Genomic DNA, 21336 nt, shown 5'->3' with positions numbered 1-21336 from the left:
GATCAGAAAGAAGCAACTTCACAAATGATGGGCTGTAGCTGCCCCTCCAGATGGGCAGTACTTGCCCCTGCTCTTTCTCAGCTGCCCCGGGGTGAGGAGATGCTGTACTCCTGTGAGGTGTACCCTCGCAGCAGAACAGCACGTGCTGGTAAAAAAGCCCAATCTGACATGCTGCAGAGAGGAAAGCAGAAGGATGAATCAGGTCCCCTGACGGGGAACATTGTAGCATGCATGACCCGTGCTTCCCCTTTTTCTGGCAAATGTACTGGCTATCTGATCCACAAACTCTAGGAACATGTACGAGCCTCCCGCGTTGGTGTGCAAATGACATTTATAATTAAACATGTCACTGAAGTCACACTTAGAGCAAAGTACCATTCTAAGAGACAAATGGTGATACCAAACTGTCTGCAAGCAACTCGAACCCTGTGTCCTAACAGGAAAGGATTAATAAATGGCTCTTGTTTCCAGGCAGCAAAGTACACTTTCAGGCCACAATGTTACAAAAGTGTGAGGATGACAGACAGCATTGGAGGTTTGGTTTGCAGTTCAGGCACCCATCAGACCAGTCATACTCCGACCTTATGAGTATGTGACCTGGCTTGTGAATTAACTCCCGCTGCCCCAAGCTCAGCTTTGTTCATCTTAAAGCCAACAATATACTAAAAGGATTAATCAATAGGTAATTCATGAAGTTGAGCACCATAAATGGGTTTAGGGCCATAAGCAACCCTTTTGTTGGGATTAGCTCGTTGAACCATTTATTTAGGTCAAAGAAAGACATAGTCTTTGAATGGGCAGGGTGCTGTGGACAATGGCAGCAGACATTAATCAATTAGCAGCAGGGTTCAGCCACTTCAGGCCCTGGTGTGAAACCATCTCCAGCCCACATTGCTGGAAACGGCAGACGCTATGTCATCTTTATTGTCGTATTGCCAAGCTTTCAGCTTAAAAATCCACTTGTGTACATACACACTTTCTAACTAAACTTTCTAACTAAAAGTTCAGCACTGGTATCAGATACAAGACACAAAACCACACAGAAGAGACAAAAATATAATGTCATTTTTGGTTAGGTCCCATAACTACTGCCATGTTATGTATCACATGTATTTCTCATAAAAACACTTAGGGTTTAAAAACAATCCTGGCAGGTGTAGGGAAGCAAGGATGGCCACATTCAGCTCTCACAGGTGGATGGCAAAGCAGTCAGTCACCTTTCAACAGTGTTGTTCCCTCTTCCAAGAATGAGGTTTAAAAGTGGCTTGAAAGAGGAAGGTCAGTGTCCGTAAGCCGTTGCTGCAGCCAGAGCCCACGTGGTGGGCAGGCCATAGGGGCAGCTGCAGGGCTCCTGCCTGTGTCCGGCCACCTCGGTGGCCAGTGCTCACCATGGGCCTTATATTTGCTGGTTTTGTGCCATCTACAGACCTGAAACACGGGATACTTTAAAGAAAAAGAAAGAGAGAGAAAGGGGGAGAGAGTTTTTCCTACTACTGTCTGTGGCAGAGCATCCCAAGTGCTTGCAGTAATGCATCATTAGGGCAGCTGTGGGGTTTAATTGCAGGGCAGGGCGGGACCCACCTCTCCCTGCCTGGTAATGGGGCAGCAGAAATACTGCCCAGAAGGTCACCATGAATTCTCACCATCTTCCATCACTCTTTTGAGGTAGCTACTGTAGCTGTCACTGCTCTCTAATAATAAATGGCAAAATTCAAAAGGCAAATATGACTGCAGGTTATCATAATGATGGCATGTCCACTGGTGAAGCAGAAGACTGACTTGAGGGGAAACACAAGCTCCTACTGGAGAAGAAGCTTGGTTGTTGTAATAATCCTACTTTCTGTGAATCCTCTTTCGTCGAGTCAGTACAGTTTCCACCTTTTTTTATAAGAAAATCAAAAAATAAAACAATAAAGTTTCCTTCTGCTGCAAAAACGTGACAAGTGTTTTTTAACTGAAATTACCTGCTTCTGTTGTGTGCCCTGTTCAAGACATAATTTTCTAAAAATTTTCATTGTCAAGGTTTATTTGTTTCTCCTTGCAGTTCAGTTCTGTTTATGATCAAGTATGCTCCTCACAAGACCACAGAATCACAAAATCACAGAATATGCTGAGTTGGAAGGGAAACACAAGGATCGTCGAGTCCAACCCTTAGCCTTGCACAGGATCACCCCCAAGAGTCACACTATGTGCCCAAGGGTATTGTCCAAACACTTCCTGAACTTTGTCAGGCTTTGTGCTGTGACCACTTCCCTGTGACCACTTCCCCACTTCCAGCACCCAATCACCCTCTGGGTGAAGAACCTTCTTTTCTAATATCCAACCGAAACCTCCCCTGACACAACATCAGGCCATTCCCTTGGGTCCTGTCACTGGTCACCACAGAGAAAAGATCAGTGCCTGCCCCTCCTCTTCACCTCACGAGGAAGTTGTACCTGCAATGAGGTCTCCCCTCAGTCTCGTCTCCTCCAGGCTGAACAGACCAAGTGACCTCAGCCACTCATCACACGGCTTCCCCTCAAGGCCCTTCACCATCTTCGTTGCCCTCCTTTGGACACTCTCTAATTAAGCTTAATATCTTTCTTATATTGTGGTACCCAAAACTGCACACAATGTTCAAGGTGAGGCCTCACCAGAGCAGAGCAGGACAATCCCCTCCCTCGATCGGCTGGCGATGCTTTGCCTGATGCCCCCCAGGACGTGGTTGGCCCATATATATTAGTATTCTGGTTGGACAGGGATTTGTTCAGTTCTACTCTAGTGCCCAAAACTGGGCTCAGACACAACTTTACATCTTATCTGTGAGATAATTCAACTCAGGATCATGACATTCATCAAGTTACTAATGAGAAGGAAGAGGAAGTATGCTGGTCAGTATGAGATTTAAGGCCTTCCCTCAGAGGAGGCTTAGAAAAGCCTATTTACCAAAATATCATCTGAAAAGAAGGGTCCAAGACTAAGTCAGGCAGATTAAATCTGATATGGTCCAAGACAGTTCAAACAAGCAAACACACACTTTCTTTCAACAATACAGGAGGCACAAGTAATGAAGGAAAAGAAACAACAAAACTCACACAAGGACATTTTCAATACAACAAACTGCTTCTATACTTAGCATACTTAGATGTAGATTTTAAGCAATGAAAAGCAGCGCCTTACTTATAAAGCAAGGAGCTCTTCACACTTCCAAGAGATACAAGAAACTTTGCAAGATTTTTCTTTTTTTCTTTTCACAATTTGCAGTTAAAATTGTGGGCAGGCCCACAGCTAGAAGCTGCTAATTTTTGTTCCAAAGCTTTAAAATTCTGTCAGCTAAATCAGAGGTCCTATATATTTACTTTCTTGACTCCCCAGATGTCCTTTTTTCATACTTTTCTTTTTTTAAATAAAGGCAAACAACTCAGATGCCTAAAGTTATCACGTTCTACTTACAATACCCTTTCTACTGCTAACTGAAACTTCCATTCCAATCAACAATTTTAACAAATCACCATGAACATAATTAAATCATCCTTCAAAAAAAGTAATCATTTTTCTCAAGATAATAGAAATAGCCACTCTTACTTGATTAACTACATCTTTAAAACACTGGGAACATGAAGAACATTGAAGCAATGACTAGTAGTTCACCATAAAGTCAATTAAGTTCTTTAAAAGACACATGAAGACACTACCTTTGTCTCCTCAATCCTGATTGCATCCAACAGATAGTGCAGAAGCTCCTGGCTGTCCTGCTGCTGGAACCCCTTAAATCGAGGAGCCCTATGAAAGAAAGAGTAAAGAACTTAAAGTGGTCTTAGGAGGCACAGAATCACAGAACATGCTGAGTTGGAAGGGACCCACAAGGATCATCAAAGTCCAACTCCTGGCCTGGCACAGGACACCCCAAAAATCACACCATGTGCTTGAGAGCATTATCCAAAATGCTTCTTGAACTCTATCAAGCTTGGCGCTGTGACCACTTCCCTAGGGAGCCAGTTCCAGTGCCAAGACAATGTCTACATCAGTCTTGTTGGATGCCAGGGGCACAAATAGGTGGAATCCCTGCTAGACCTCATGGGACTTTAGAAAGCTCCTGGTGTGGCAGGCAGCAATTACACCAACAAGGCTGCACTCTAACCTGGGTCACATTTTGATCCTATTGGGTATGGCTTGACTAAAATACAGCTTTGCCAGTAGAGCCTCATCCATGCTAGCAGTCAGTCCTGACTGACTCTACACCAGAACTTCTGTACCACTAAACATTCCCGATGTCATGAAAGAGACAGAAAGACTGTGAAAGTGCTTAGCCTCCCTTGCTATCGCACCCTTTTCTCAATTGAGCAGAAATCTCAAATGTGCATAAAACAGTCCATGTACAGTAAACCATAAACAGCACAATAATCTCAACTGGAAAAAGATGATCTTGAAATGGAAGGGAAGTCACAAGGCTATACGTCAAACAAACAAACAAAAACTGTGTGTCAGAATCCAAATGAGAATTTCTCAACTTAAACAAATATACAACCATCTCTTCTAAATGGCTCCACAGGCCATTAATGCAGTAAGCTGCAGCTTAGCAAACTGAGTGAATGGTCAGTGAGTTAAGATGGTAAATATCATCACACTATATATGGATTTCAAATACTATTAAGGAAACTTAAGAGAAAATTACAATAGTATGATATCCTGATATACGTATCCTGATACATGTAATTTACACTGTATTCAATTACTCTTTTATTTATGCTAAATTGGTTCAACTAATATTATATATATTAGCAATAAATGCTCTAAACCAAGGATCTCCATTTTAAGAGCATTTCTAATTACAAAAAACAGGGTTTGGTGTTGGGTTTTTTTTAGGGTAGGAAGAGTTAAGCACTCCTATGCTATCAGGTAAGAGTTACTCTTACAGTTCTTTCACAGAACTTTTATAAGGACCTTTTAGCATCATAAGTTATCAATTCACACAATATCTGCATCCCAACTCCTATCCTAACAAACTCCAATACTTCACACATCTGAAATTCATATTAAAACATGCAATATTACCAGAAGCAAACAAAACACAGTTTCATACCTAAAATGAAAAAAGCCCAAAAATAATGAGTTGTTTTGACTGAGACAATAAATTTGAATCCAGATTCCAAAACTATCAGGTTTGTGAAGACAGGTAATAAATCGGCTACACATTGTCTGAACCCTACTCAAAGCTGCTTTTGGGAATTGTATACCCATCTGGTTTTAACAGCAAAAAACCCTGAGATGACAGATGTTCAAATTTCATAAATATTCAGCACTAATTTAAAGGAACCTTCTTTACTCACCCATCAAAAGTATATCAATATGCACCCAATCAAGTATATCAAGTATTTTGCTCCCACTGTACATTGAATAGAAAAACATTACAAATTTTAGCTTCTTTGCAATGCCTGAGTGCACCAAAACCAAGTTATCTGGACAATCGTAGACTCATAGAATGGTTTGGGTTGAAAGGGACCGTGAAAGATCATGAACAATCCATGCTGTTACTGTGATGTAATATCACTACATTCATTTACTGGCTACTCATGTTAAACAGAAATCTGAATCTGGAAGATATAGAGGATTCAACAGCTGCAACAGCTTCTTTCAGAAAAAAAATAGTGTACTTCCTAATTTTCATCTCTAGAAATCAAAAGTCACAAAGAAAAGGGTCTACACGCCTTAGAAAATACATATCTGGTGTCACCCTTGTCCTCTCCGACTACACTGTCCTCCCAGCTGTCATCCTCTGTGGTGTCTGGCACCAGCAGAGACGAGCCAACTTAGGAGTCAGCCCAAGGACACAGAAGGGACACTGGCACCAGCCAAGTTTGTACCATTGCACTTTACTATCCAGAACAAACAAAAACTGAAGGCTCCATAGGAAAGGAGATTCTTTTCTAGCCTTTTGGATCAGCAGCAGCATCCACACAATCCTCATAAGCCAAAAAAGGAAAAACATCTGTTTCAGACTACACTCCCATTTACACTGGTGATCTTTTAGCCAACTGCACAGTTGCATCTGTTCATGAGACAGCCATTCAGTAGTATCAATCACTGCTATTCAAAAACTGTTGATTCCTTTTTTTTACTACTCATAGCATCTAACTATACTCTAAATATAATATTTTCCAGGCATAGATTTATGAGTACATGGATAGATCCTTAAGGCGTTGTCCTTACTAAGATAACCACCGCTAGAAGGCTCCTGATAAACAATTTTGATCTCCAGCTTCTTGCAACCCCAAATGAAACTGTATAAATATCCACTATTAACATATCTCTATTCACATTAACTACAGCATGTTACTCAGGATTCTAATGGGTGGGTTTGTGCATTTCCAGTAAGGCCATCAAATGGCAGCTGTGACTCTTGTTGCAGACTGAGAGGAGCACATGCAGCCATAACCACATGCACCCCTTACAAAACTTAGCACAGGAGACAACTGGCTTAGTAGAGCTCAAACAGCAATTTTATCAAACTGGTAGAGCAGCCAGAAAAAATAACCGCTTACTTCAATTTTATTAAACAAACTTTGAGCCAGTTTTCATTTTCATTGTGTGCTCCAGCTAACCAGTACATCAAGCTGCAAACACGTATCTGCATTTTCCCCTGGCACAATGATCTCACTTGCCCAGCCATGCTCTTCAACTGTTCTAGGGTTCTTGAAGATGAAGCTTCTGTCTCACTCATACCTAAAACTCCTTGGGTTTGCCTTGGAAGTTTGTGCTCATGGACAGGGGAAATTAAGGGAGATTAGAGAACGCATCAGATGTGCAATGTGCCTACAACAGTAAAATGTGAAGATGTGCAAGATGTCAAGATGCCAAGTTAGGACACAGCAGACTTGGGCTACAGGCAGGATAGTGATACAATGCTCTCAGTCTTTAACTGCTCGCTGGAGGACCTTTGGGGTGTAACTGGAGAAGGACTCAAAGTGACAAGGCAGATCTCTAAGGTCAGTGCCTAAAATTAAATGGAATAAATCTGGACCTGCATATGCAAAACAATATGTTCACATTTACAAATAGGATACCTTCACATTTGTACTTCCTGTCTACTTTTTGACACGAGGTTGACAATACTCCTAGTTAAAAATTATTTAATGATGCTGCCATACTGTGAGGCTTACTATAAAATCTGGAATCAGCAGAGTGGGTGATTTTTTTTAAGCATTCTTTTCAAAGTGAATTTTTTTCAATGAGCAGGTCAACCTAAAAAATAATTTCAAATTTTAAAAATTTCAACACTCTTCTTAAAAATATTTTAATATAACTAAAATGCAATATCTTCTTCTATTAAAATCAAATATTTCCAATCAATTTGATTATAAATCCCAAATACTTTCTGAAAAGCACTGAACCTTTATTTTGGCTCCAATAAAACAGTCAATATACATTAAAAAAAATTACATATGTAGCTGCATGCATGTTTCCATGTATGCACAGTTTCACTTTTCAATTTCCTAAAACAGTTTTCTCTCACTGAATGTCCAGGAACCTGAAAGAAGCTTATTTTTTTAACCCAGATGCCAAAATCAGTTCGATTCTGAGAAATCTAGTTAGTTAGCCTTTTGGGTAAGGTGGCGCAGGTCAGTGTAAAATTTATCTTTTTCGGCAGGGTCAGCTTGGAGAGTTGGGGCATATATACTAAAGAGGACAACGTGTTGCTTGTTGTGTAGTGGAAGGCATAGGGAGATAATGCGGTCAGAATGACCAGTCGGCAGATTTTTGAGTTTAGGAACAACAGAGTTTTTGATCATGAAGCCAACTCCTGAGAGATGTTTTTCGGTTCTGGGCTTACCTGACCAAAAGAGTGTGTAACCGGCACCATGTTCTCTGAGGCTGCCTTCCTCGTGAAGTCACAAGTATTGAGGCCATGTTGCTGAGAACACAGCTGTGCTGGGCAGGGCACATCTCAAGGATGAAGGACCACCGCCTCCCTAAGATTTTACTTTATGGTGAACTTGCCACTGGCTGCCGGTGAGGAGCCCCAAAGAGAAGATACAAGGACTCCCTGAAACAACATCTCAGCCTTGGCCATATTGATCATCATAACTGGTTTACTCTGGCCTCCAATCGGGAGGTCTGGAGACACACCATCTATAACGCTGCTGATGCCTTTGAGAACGCACGCAGGATCACCCTTGAGGAGAAAAGACAACGCAGAAAGAATCCTGCCTTGCAGAATTTACCACCTAAGGAGTCTTTCTGCTGTGCCTTTTGCAACCGGACATGCCTGTCTCATATTGGCCTTTTTAGCCACCAATGCGCTTGCAACAAACGTGGATAGAGCCCTCCCCAAATCTTCATTCGTGAAGCTTAGCCATGATGATGAGTTAGTTAGCCAAAGTATTACCATTAATTTATCAGAAATGTCTTGTTTTCTTGAGGCAGTGAGAATCAATGAGTATATTCAGCCTATCTCCTCCAGTACAGATACATTAATAGCTTCAGTATATAGCAAGAAAACCTTGCACATACACATCCCGGATCCTGGTACAAATAGGGATTTTTATTATTTTTTGGCTACAAAAGCAGGACCTCTGCAAGAGGCACTATAGTAAAAAGGAACAAAAATTAATAATTACTTGACAAAGAAGCAAACAAAAACTCCATCACTGTTGCAGGAGGTTTCTTTTCACTGTAAACACACCTCAAAGCTAAATCTTCAATGCAAATCAGGAGGAAGTGCCACAGATACTTTTTGTTACTGCTTACAGTTTGCAGTGTAGCCTCCCACTGATGAGCATACAATAATCACTTCAGATGAAAATTAATTTACTAATTTATATTTCAAAGTAATAGTTTACCTCCATGTTCCATACAGTTTTAATAGCTTAAACTAAGAGGGGAGGAAATTAACTCAGCATCTATGAGTACAAGATTATTTAGGCTTCTCTCTGTCTGTATTAAATCTATGTGCCTAAATTTTAATGGAAACAAAGATGACGGGAATGTAACAGCTACCACTTTAAAAGTGCAGTGGCAAGGAAAGTGACTTGTAAAGACTCTACCTAAGGTTTGAGTCATTTACTTGAACTGACAAACGATGTTATTGTTAACACTGCTTAACATATAGTGAATCTGTCATTCATGTACATAGCATGCTATGTAATGTTGTATATAATTCCATCTCATGTTCTGTGGAAAAATATTTGAGATTAGTGCATTTGTTTTGGGGGGGAAGCCACAAAAGGAAACCAAAAAAAAACAATAAAAAAGAGGGAATTTCACAGCTCACAATGCATTTACTGGAAGCTTTCTACATTTATAAACTGGTATTAGAGAAAAAAAAAGGAATTAATCCATGCTGATACACAGAAATCTGACAACTAAAAGATGTGTGCTCTCGTCTCCTTGAAAATATGCTTCAAGCAAGATCCTTGGCAAAAGTGGGGGACTTGGAGATGGTTGGTTGAGTTGACCGCTCACAGATGTGCTGACATATGGAAGCCAGTGCCAATGCGATACAACCTGTTGTACAGTGTCAGCAGGATAATGACAGAACAGGTTGAACTCCTGCTAATGGCCATAAGTGGTGAAGGACAACTGTGACATCTACATGCATACTACTTATCTAGCCTCTCATTGCTCATCTGGAGACCAGTTGTAATCGCTTGACTGTCAGTTAAAGAAATACTTTTCCTGATAATTCCTAGAATGCTGTAATAACAAAAACTACATAATAACATAATTTTTCAAAGAAAAAAACCAATAGTTTTAATTCGTATATTATATTAATTTGAGGGAAATTAAGCTGTGCTTCAAAAGCAGAACCAGGATACAATTACAGTCATTCAGTCATACTGCACAGAGCTGATACACTTTCACTGTCTCTAATAAAAATCTCATCCAAAATCATCCTTTCAAGAATTACTATCTCTGTGTAGAAGATAGCCTAATACCTTGGAAAATTTTAGAAAAACAGTAAGTGCTTGCACTCAGAAGCAGAGCATACTATTTGATTTTTTTCCAGTAATGCAACATACAGAAGCACCCTTTAATAATGCAGTACATGCACTACAGAGTTCTGCTTGGTAGGAGGTGCTTAGCAGGAAAAACCCCAAGCAAACATGGGCTTGTCCCCACATGTAAGTAACAGATAACACCAGGCACAACTGTACCATCTGGAGGGCATGGATAGACAGCTCTTAGCTCTCCTTTGGACATGCTGGCCAATTTATTTAATCTTTTTTGTCTCACCTTCCCCCAAAACAGAAAATGAGGCACCATCACTTCCTTGCAATACACCAGATGTCTGGTAACAGAGCAAAAAGCACTGGTTAGAAGGAGCTCTGAATGGACATAAGAGCTCACATGTTACCATGAGCTATTTCCAACTTAACCATCAGAGGGAAAACACATCTCTTTTTAGGAAGTAATGGAAATACCTGTCTGGGGAAACTTCTTCCTACCAGCTGGTAGGCAAGTGAAGGACTTTATGCACAAGATCATCACTATAAAAAAAAAAGTTTTCTCTTTATATGGATGTCTTAATTCTTCTTTCTTCCTTTAAGACCTGCTAAGATTTTCAACAACATTCTGTGACAGCAAGTTCCACAGATGAGCCCTATGAAATGTTAAAAAAAACCCTTTTTTTAATCTCAGGCTCTAAGTCTGTTGCCTTTCAGTTTCGCAGACAGCTACTTGAACTCTAATGAGGTCAGTTAAAGAAGCACAGCTAATTTATTTTCTATCATTTACTGTCTTCTCTTGCTGTCATGCCTTCTTTTCATGCTCTCTCCTCCCAGTATTCAAGTCCCTAGTGACATCAAGGCTTCCTATTTTTCTTACCTCTCCCTAAATTCTGATTAATATGAACATTGCACTGAGAATACACCTCCAATGTACCTAATGAAATCACTGGTTTTCTCCTTCATTTGATCTACAAGCTTTGCTTACATAGCTCACCAATACCACACACATTGCAAATACTTGTGTTCTCCACAATGCTGCACAGGTCTTCCCCCTGAGTAGAGGAAGTGAACGCAAAACTCAGGAACATGTGCAGATGATTTCTGCCAATGCACACTCTTACATGCAATTCGTCTACTTTGCGCTCAAAAACTTCATCCACCCAGCTTTGTTAACTTGTTCCTAATATCATGAAAACTCTGATGAAGTTTTCTGAAAAAAAAGACATGCAGTCTCTCAACTGCTGCTGCACAGAGAAGAAGATGTAATCTCCTCTGTCAGAGCTCCTGAACATGCCGCAGCACTGTCAGCAAGGGACAAGGAGGGCTTGACAGGGACACAAAATAATTCTTAACAATTGGTCAAGGAAACATCAGCTGTGTGTTCTGCTGTTATTATTTTTCAATGATAAAAGTCAAATGGGAAAAATAAGCAAGCTGAAAATCTTTTCTAAAAAGATATTTCCCCTACAGCAATATTATTTTTAAAAAAAAGGCTCAAAGACTTGTAATTAATGAGAAAAATCCTGCTTCCTTCACCCCTTATATCTTGTACAACATTACCTTAGTTTTCCTTAGCATTTCCTCTCAGAAGTGATATATGTGGAATACTCAAAGCATTGTTTAGGTTTCCCTCGAAAACTATAGTTCTATTACTATCAACACTCCTCACCGTGCATGACCTCCATTCTGTCAGTCCCACCTCTGGCTCGAGTTCTACTTTCTGCACCTGAGAAGGAAGGATGAATACTCCTTGGGGAAGTAAGACCTATGTAGATTCTGTGACCACCAATACGCTCTTTGTTAGGGAAGTATTTTTTCCTTCATGGTAATGTAGCATCTATATAATACCTATATAGATAATTATTTGGTGGAGGTTTGAAGCAGCTAAATTCTGTAACTCTTTTCTGGACTCCTCACCTATATGCCACAACATTTACTTGATCCACAAAACTAAGCTTTCTTCCACCAATAAAATTATTCAGTCATAAAAAATAAAGGAAATAAAATTTATATCCTCTTAATATATCAGTGTTGCATTAGTTACTAAGTCTCCAGATAAGTCAGAAGTCTGCAGTCCTGATATTCAGCATAGTGGAAAACCAACAGAAGGGCCCCGTAGCTATGCTCACAATCTGTCCTCGCAAAACATCTGACAGCTGCAACACTAACAAAATTAACAGTGGATGAATTAGTACCAGACGCTAAACAGTTGCTATAGAAAGACTCGTCCATTTCTTTTCTTCTTCTCCCCTTCTTCGACCTGGCTACCCCACCACTTGATAAAATTAACACTCGGGATTATTTTTTTCTTTTGCTATTAAATAAAAAAAGCACCACAGATCCCCTTTCATACACAAGACTATGAACTTCATGCCATGATCTCCTCAGACTCTTAAAGAAGCAGTCTGCAGTTGAAAAGGACTGTGTTCCAGTTCCCTTACTGCTTTTGAGTAGTGAACATGTATCCACTTGGAGATTTGGGATCCCACAAAATGACATGCTAGAGCTGCAGCTGAACAAGGCCTTTCTTTACAGGCTCTCTGCCCACACCTAACCTCACTCCTATGTGCCTTTGCCTGCTCCTTTTAAGCCCCCCCTTCCTTCCTACTTTCCTTCCTGCCTGCCTTCTTAGGTCTTCTTTCACTGAGCACTTTTCAATTTTTGAGTAAGGATGCCCAGTTCAAATGTTAGCATTCAAACTCTTGCATACTGCAACATCTGAAGCAGGTTGAGTCCTGATGTCTTACAGCGACATCTAAAAAAAGCAACTCCAGACATTAAATTCAGAAGTATTATTCCAGCATTGAACTGGAAATGAGGGCACGTGTCAGGCATTAAATTATACAGCTACCTTTACTGTATCTTGAATCAACTTATCCAACATGAAAATATGTCACCATCTAGCTAGGAGATTAAAAAACAAAAATCCATCACTACTCATCAATACTCATTTATCAAAATTTATATTTTTTATATATAGAATCCAATTGTGTCGTTAGAGAAAAGTAAGCATTTTTACAGGATCAGCTTTGTGCTACACATGAGGAAAACATTAATAAGAAATTGCTGTTACTTTTTCACTAGATAGCATACTGTAACAACCCTAACAAGAAGATCTAAGCATATAAAGAACAGCAGCATACCATCACCTGCTGACAGCTTCAGCATTTCAACCATTCACATGTGTAAGAAACCTAGTAGTATTTGGAAGTGACTATGCTAAGTACTAAGCAAAACATCTTATATTCTGAATGACCACTCAGTGTGTGCATCCCTGCCATGTTTTGCAAGCTATAAGCAACTACTGAAAATAATGTTATGGCAAAAGCTGGGACTGGGAAGACAATTCCTGGGTCACTGAGTCCAACTCCTGATATCACAGACAAGTTTATCCTATACTATCTGCACAATCTGCTTCATAAATTCTGTACTGAAGAAAGGTATGGTCATATACTGTAGACTTGAATCTGTGATGGGGAAAGAATAAATTAAAAAATAAAAAACCCCAAACCAAACAAAACCAACCAACCAAACAAAACCAACAAAAGACCAAAAATGAGATTGCAACCAGAATCAGCAAACTTTTATGTAAAATATATAAACCCAATCCACTGCTATTAAAAGTCCTTCCCCATGCCATCCTCCTCAGTAGTTAACAGACCTGTCTTTCTCTGACATATCTCTCTGAAATACAAACATTTTGTTTCAGTGTAGTTCTTCCTTTTACACATTCACTCTGTCATCTCTGTAGGAAACTTGCTTGAACTTTACTTGTTGAATAGAAGGAGTTTGTGCTAATTCAATATGAAAAACACAAGTAGTGCATGCCTCTAAGATGACTTTATTAACACAACTTTCTGGCAGGATTCAAGAAGCAGTTTTTTACAGAGAATGCTGCAGTACCACAGACTTCTTCCTAGCTGGGACTCTTGTAATCACTCTCTTTTCCATTTAAGCTTTGCTGAAGAGTAGAAAGCCAGTTTTAAAAGATGAAAAAAGGCTTTGTAAACATGGCATGACAGAACACTGCATTCTCCTTCTACCACTGCAGACTGCTGAATTTGCTTAAACTCCCCTTCTTATTTCTTGTTTATCTCACCACCAATAAGAAAACAATAAAAAAAACCAACCCTTCTGTCATACCTGTCCAGCCCCTTATCTGACCCTGAACACCTAACTTCCTGCTAACAGGACGCAGCTGACACTTTTGATATTGACAGTAGAGCTACAGAAGGATTTATATCTATGTTGTGTTCTGCAAGGATAACAAAAGTAAGAAGTAGGAATGAAGGCAAGAGATGGTAGAAGTGGGCAGATACATGTCTAAACAGCAAAATTCTACTGCCCACATTAAAATGTTTCAGTTTTAGCTGGTAGTTAAAGTATATGCCCATCTTAAAAACAAAAAAACAACAATAAAAGAACAACTAGATAGCTGAGATTTAATACTGCTACACATCACTTGATGACTACATAAACAGACACAGAGCAGATACAAAATAAATACCACTTTAAAAATACAATGCCATCTGAAGTGCAGTGCATCATGATTATTTCACAATGAATTTGCTAAGGTGGGCTTCAAAACATGTTTTATATCATCCTATCCCTTCTATCCTTAATATTTACTGGGAAAAAACTACTACTGTTATTTAATCATTTCCCTTCCATTTCTCAGCCAAATTTTATCCTTATAATCACATTTTTTTGAGACATCCTCAAAACAGGAGGAGGAGGAGTGAGAAAACAATGTATTTTTTTTCCCTATATATTTTCTTCCAGATAATGCTAAAGAGAGAACACTGCTGTTTGATTCAAAATCGCTGTAAGGTCACTTTATACACATTTTCTTTTATAGCTCACAAGAATCAAAAGGAAGACAAATACAGTAAAAAAATATAATGTTTAGTTTCTGAAGTTGAGTTTTGAGAATAAAGAAAAGTAATTAGTTATTTCTTTACAGAATTCAATTGTCCCTGCTCTAATCTAAAAGCTTTTGTTTCTTTATACCATATTTTAAATCCATTGCCCAATAGGATTGTCCTGGAAAGCCATGGTAGGAGGCTGCAACTTTCCTAATTCTCTTGCTGCAGAACGCTTACAGTTCCATAAATAATACCATAGCAAATAAATTAACATGCAATATTATTCTTTTTTAAATGTGAGATTCAGATATACCATCCTCCAGTTACTCTGATTCTACAGCTTCTTTTGCTTGTAAGTCAATATTTAAATATTTGTATCAACTTTTAAATAGGTCTTCCACAGGTGTTTTAAAAAGCAAGACTGTTTGCATCATAATTGAAAGCACCTACAAAGCACCACTGTAAACATTTTCCACACCAAGAAACAGGACTTTCTTTAGGGCTTATAAGCTCTCCGCAATCTGGAACCATATGCCATTTCAGTACTGCTTCAAGTCCTTACTTGTTACACTCTTTTTAATTTTGAATTGATGCCAAGGTTAGACATCATTGCAGAGGTTTCCCATTTAAAATCTTACTCTTTTTTACAAAATACCTACATACACTTCGCAGTATTAGCACAGCTTTATGCTAATATGCTAATACACAACAAAACCTGAAAGGTAATCCTATTTTCTTCAGTTTTATCATGCCCTCTTCTGCCCCCTCACACTCAGTTCAAAGCCCATTAAACATTAGTGGTTATGAACTGGACCATACATTACATGAAGGGCAGGTACAACCCTGGAGTGCAACAAGGAGTCCCACAACTTTAAAATATGAAGAAAATATTTTCTGGACTGCCCAGTAAAAATCCAACGGCACCTTAGAAAGTACAAGACATAGCACACTTAGAAACACACCAGTAAAAATTAAAATTAAATGAATAAGTAAAAGATACTGACAATACATACTTTTGACAAAGCTGGCTGAACAGCACTTTGGGAGAAAGAGGACCTTTTCCAGCCTCCCTCATACTGTGAAGGAACAAGAACATCGCTGAAGTCAAAGGTCCCGGGCTGGAAAGGTTTACCACCAAAGGATCCTTCAAAACAAAGGTAAAATGCACATCAGATTTCAAAGACTTCTTTCAAGTTACTACATTCATGATAAAGAGTAATGTAACTTTGGTCTTAAGAGTGTTCTGGGGTGGGGTTTTTTAAATGTTGATGTCACCTACATGATTGAAATTACTGAAGAGAAAGCTTATTGTTTAAGCTGTAATAGTTGCAAAACAAAACAATTCTTGTTGAGAAAACTGGTGGTAACCAATAGTTTTGGAAACAGGTATGTCATTGAGCCAGCCTGTTTCTCACAAAAACAGACTACCTTCCTGTATTACCTGCTTTACTCTTACTCCCAGATGGCACTGAAACTCAGTTGGAGTGACAGCCCAAGTGACCATCTCTGTGGGCCAGTGTAAGATGGTGCTCAGTGGCTCCCTGTTACTCAACCTTAGGAACGGGGTGGCCAGCTTCTCTGACCTGTGAGCCACACACTGAGATTTCCACACAGAAACACACCCTGTTCCTCCAAGAACCAGGTGCCATGAAGGCACCAGCAGTGGTTCACAGCGATCACAGACCACCAGCTCTCCCTAACACGCTCCAAGGTTCATACATGACCACAGTGCTCCCTACTAGGTGGCCTGACTCTCAGAAAAACAGATTACAACAGCCAGACAAACAATTAGAGAGAGTGCCTCGTCCAGAAAGCAGATCCACACAAAATGTAAGCGCTATGGATACCCACAAATATAAAGTATTTGCTTTATATACGCTATCGAAAAGTGGGAAAATGCCCCTTACCAAGCGGGAAGCTGCAGATTTCTACATTACTATTAGTTAGACTACTGCAGCCCTCTAATTTTGAGTTGACAAACAAAAACAAAGACCAGAAAATACAGTCTTTGTTCCAAAGACCTTATTTACATTGTAAGCATTGTCATTAAACAAAAAATTAATCTTTCAACCTTATGGCTGTGCAAGTTTCGCATCAAGCATAAGCCAACATCTCACTGGCTTTCTAAGCCTTTGGGCAAAAACAAGCTCCAGACCTCCATTGTGGCTCAGGATAACTTAGTGAAACATGTGGCTGCTGAGAACTACCACTGGAGGAAATAAAGACAGCAATGCAGTGAATTTCACACTGTTCTTGCCTATACAGGCTATGAACATCACCTACAGCAATGCCAAGAAATCTTCATCATTTCAGAGGTATCTGAAACAGAATACCACCACTCCACCCTCACTGCCACCAAAAAGCTCCCAGCAAAAAGCAGAAAAAAAAAGGAAAAAAAAGAAACAAAAATCTTCTGTAAACTGTTTGCTTTAACCAGCTGAGGGAAAGGGGTATTATCTTTATTGCCAACAACATATGAAAGTCCAAGTCTCTAAGACATGACAGGAACAGCAGAATATTCTTTGGATAACAGCCACAGGAGTCTCTTTCCCATATGCCTGCAATGAGCTCGAGGACAAGAAATTTTTTCCTCAGTGAAATTTTGCCTCTCTCATTTTAATCCTCTAGCCTGTGAAGCACATAATAAATTTTACAAGCCTTATCAATGGCTGGGACAGACTGGAATAAAATATTTTATTAACACTTTCTAGAGCTGAATAGACTATCTCCTGTATCATACATTCATATTGAAGAAATTCAATGACAAACAAAAATAAGCCAGCCTCTCTTACTTAAGGTCAGGCATTATTTGATACTTCATGTGAAAGCAAGTCATTATTCCTCCTCCTCCAGGGCTGAATAATGATTTTTGTAAAAGAAATGAGTTCACAGATAACATAAAACAGCTAAACAATTAAAAGGCAAAAGAAATGGGAAAGTAACAGTGTGCCTTTAACAGAGATGTGACTCCCTGTCCTCCAGCTTCTTCCCACAGTTCCCCAGATTTGTATTTCTCAATACATACTTACCAACTGGGAGTCTGAAGCATGACAGATTTTTAACTTTGTTCCTTTCTCCTTCATCTCATATATCAGTTCATTTAGTACATGAGTCTGTGCCAAGTTCTTAAAGAAAAAAAAAGAAACATGCTGATCTTTCAATTACACAGTTTTCTTTAGTTACATATTCTAGCTTCAGGCATAGACAAAACCAGATCTATTTCATAATATATAACTGAGGTTTAGGTCAGACCACTAGAAAAAGCACTAGAAAAATCACTGATCTGACTTGTTTCTAAAATTGTATCTATTTCTTTTTCTGTAATTTCAAAATAGTTTCCTAGTAATAACTTTGTTATTTTTGTTGAACAACAAGATTCATTAATTTATTTTTTTTACGGTGAGGACATTAGTATCAGAAATCATTTGTCTCTTTTTAAACTCTGCAGTCCCTCTCATCACACCTCATAAAGCACAAAGACTTTGGCACACTGAAAAGCATTACCTCCCTGAATTGAGGAGAGAAACCAACACATTGTTTCTTTATTTTTTATTACCTTTGACTGCAGATCCCTCCCTTCTCTATGATGCCCTAAGTATTAACAGATAACAATCTACAGTAAATCTACTCCTTACAATTTTACTATTTGTTTATTGAATTTTGTAATCAACACTATAAACACAAGGTAAAGTGTGCCAGTGCAGAACACCTTTATAGCAGTTTTCCCTCATTTGTTCACTCCCGTCTGCAGACATACAGATGTCTCTGCTCAGCTGACAAGCAATGGGATGGTCCAACATAAAACCTGCGAAGGCTGCTGCCTTTTTTGAGAATGTTGGATTAGTTGTATATCAATAGAAGTGTATTAGTATAGCTCATTCCTCTTATTCTATTATGAAAAAAATCATAATCAATAAAAGTAATTTTATAACTGCATCCATTGTAGGGGCTTAAAACTGTCACAATTTAGTGTGCAGACATTTACATTACACACATAGTACCACTACTCACACCACCGGTACAGTAAATACCTTGCATTACTCATAACTGCTAATGCTGAACTACAATTAAAACTACATGCTAGAGTACAACCCACACACGTATGCAGTGTGTAAAACACTTGACCTTTTCACTTGTCTCGTTACGTACAAAATGCTACTGATCCGAGAATTCTTTTTTGCTATAACAGGAAATAATCCTGGGATAGTAAGGAGTAAAAAGAATTTGTAAAGGACCTTGAGAAAGCAGAATGAAGACTGGTAACTCAGAACCTTTTCTGAAGCCCACTGATTATACCGATATAGTATTTTTGAAATCTGTGAAGAGAAAGTGGTATGATCTTTCCATCTTACCTGCATGACAGCATTAAAAAAGCAAGTATTTCCTAAGTTATTTATTCCTTTAACTGGAATTGATGCACCATTGCCAGAATTTTTTCCTTTTAGTATTTCACTTGTTTCACTGTTTTCTTCACGAAGACGTAAGATTTTTGATGAACCTATAATTAAACTATAGATTAATATGACTATGTAATTGCATAGTTTTATCAATGTAGTCCTTCCATTATTATGTTTCTCAATTTTAACATATGTGGAAAGATACCTTGATGATACTCTAAGATGCTGCTTTATGCAATCTCACCAGTTAAAGCCCTGGGGGGAAAAAATCCCCAAATCCCACCCCAACAACTACGTACATCCAACAAAAACTTCCACAATAATCATACTGTCCCATAAGGCTGTAACTTCTAAAATTATGCAAGCAATAAATGAAATAAAATGAGCTCTGTTAGCTTGTTAACAATAGGCAGTTGAGATATACATTCATCAGACACATTAGAAACGCCACACAAAGGCTGCTTTTTGGTGGATTTGAAGAGAGGTAACCAAAAGTTACCACCTGAATGCTGCAAGTCTTTATCAATTATTGCACTCCATTCGAATTGCCTTGTCAACCCTTGTCAGCCCAGTTAGAGTCATTATCAGTTTGCTCAAATACTACATTTGCTCTTCAACCCACCTCCCTTTGTCACAGCTTGAGGACTTGCTAGCACAGCCCACATACATACAATGCTAGTGTTTTAATTTCAAGTAACAAAAATTTTTAAAACTATGCTACCAGTATAACACCCATATAATTCCCTACTTCCCTTATTATTTAAATAGATAAAGGGCAGTAAAGTTAGACAGTCATTAACTTGTAGCCTAGAGGTAATGGAAAGACTTGAGATAACAACATTTAGTCTTGAATTCTACTAGCAACTTTCATATTGTCATGGTTGCAGGACTAAATATGAACATTACTGACATCTGCAGTGTCTTAAATATTGATTAACAATGCACGTCAATGTAAACGAGTTATGGACTTAATAGATGCCAAGAACTGTGATGCTACAATCTCTGTCTTGACATATGAATTCATATATTTGTTCTAATGAGTTTCACATTGAAGTCTCATTAAAGTGTTCTTGAGAAATAACTAACAGACCTATTTACGTTAATGAAATTCTCATGCCAAAAGGTTCTTTTATGTACACTCCTAGGTAGCTTCTTGCTTAGAAGATGAAAAAATATAATTATATAAAAAAGAAGTCATTAAAATAGCTGTTGTATCTGGCAACAAGCTTCTAAAGCAGTCTCCCTGCACCCTACAGTGCCATCAAGGCGTAACTATTCTTACAAATTGTATCAGAGTTTGTCAAAACACAGTTGGAGGTGCTTTGCTGTTTAAAAACATTTTTAAATGTTCTTGTTAATACTGCTTACACAGCTTTAAATTACTCCACTCGGATGGAAAATTTAAGACAGTACAAGGGCAAAGTAAAAGACTGAGTTCTTGAAAAAGGAAAGTGTTTTTGAATGCAACGATTGACAAACGAGCTGCTCACACCCTGAAATACTCACTGTTTCATGGGCTACAAGCAGCAACACCTTTTAATTGCCATGCTTACAAGGGGCATGCTCATCCACCCACACAGAGCTTCAGAACGACCATAGCAGGGGAATAGGGGCTCCAAATATCTGCAACTCAAAAGCATGGCTCACTGTCAAAAGTTTAATAACATAAGTGGAGATGTTCTCCCCTCAGAGAAGTGGGCCATGCAGAGTAGTGCTGGGGAGAAGAGATGGTTAAAAAGGAAAAAAAAAAGAGGGGAGATAAAACCAAAATTGTGTAAATAATTTGTGTATTAGTATACCAGAGTTGTTGCATTTATCCATCGGCATTCAAAAACATCTGGGACAGCATCTTAAAGTAAACAATGTTCACAAGGCCATCTGGACAAAACTGCAGGCAAAAATTAAAGCATAAGCATATGGAAAAGCAGATTTTTCTCTTCCCTTTAGCAGTACAGGATGACAAATGTCAAACCTAGATCTGTCCACGCTTCACTGTGCTATGCTTTGCAGCACCACCTGGCTCTCCTTGCACAGCCACCAAATATGGACAGCACTGCCACAGCGGACCATATCTGCAGGGCAAACTCGATAAAAGCATTTCCCTTCATGGTTAAATGGCAGCTTCACACAAGTAGCAAGGTTCCATTT

General features: G+C 38.9%; 1 protein-coding gene across 4 annotated transcripts in view; it reads right to left on the bottom strand.

The window, feature by feature from the left end:
* USP45 (ubiquitin specific peptidase 45) overlaps positions 1-21336 on the bottom strand; it is a 52011-nt gene that overhangs the window by 12398 nt on the left and 18277 nt on the right. Inside the window, exons 8-12 of one of the 4 annotated variants that reach the window (XM_025895731.2) lie at positions 19144-19289; positions 17821-17916; positions 15805-15935; positions 15611-15715; positions 3675-3762 (exon numbers count right to left, since the gene is read on the bottom strand). In XM_025895731.2, coding sequence (XP_025751516.2) covers positions 3675-3762; positions 15611-15715; positions 15805-15935; positions 17821-17916; positions 19144-19289 — 566 coding nt within the window. Of the gene's footprint in view, positions 1-3674; positions 3763-13827; positions 13907-15610; positions 15716-15804; positions 15936-17820; positions 17917-19143; positions 19290-21336 lie in introns of those variants that run through there. The other 3 variants (XM_018077972.3, XM_025895733.1, XM_025895732.2) reach the window with 3 other exon arrangements.

Source organism: Manacus vitellinus, unplaced genomic scaffold (assembly GCF_001715985.3).
Source record: "Manacus vitellinus isolate BGI_N305 unplaced genomic scaffold, ASM171598v3 scaffold_4_pilon, whole genome shotgun sequence".
Lineage (NCBI taxonomy): Eukaryota > Metazoa > Chordata > Aves > Passeriformes > Pipridae > Manacus > Manacus vitellinus.
Note: the sequence above shows the minus strand (reverse complement) of the source record. Positions and strands in the feature narration are given on the sequence as shown.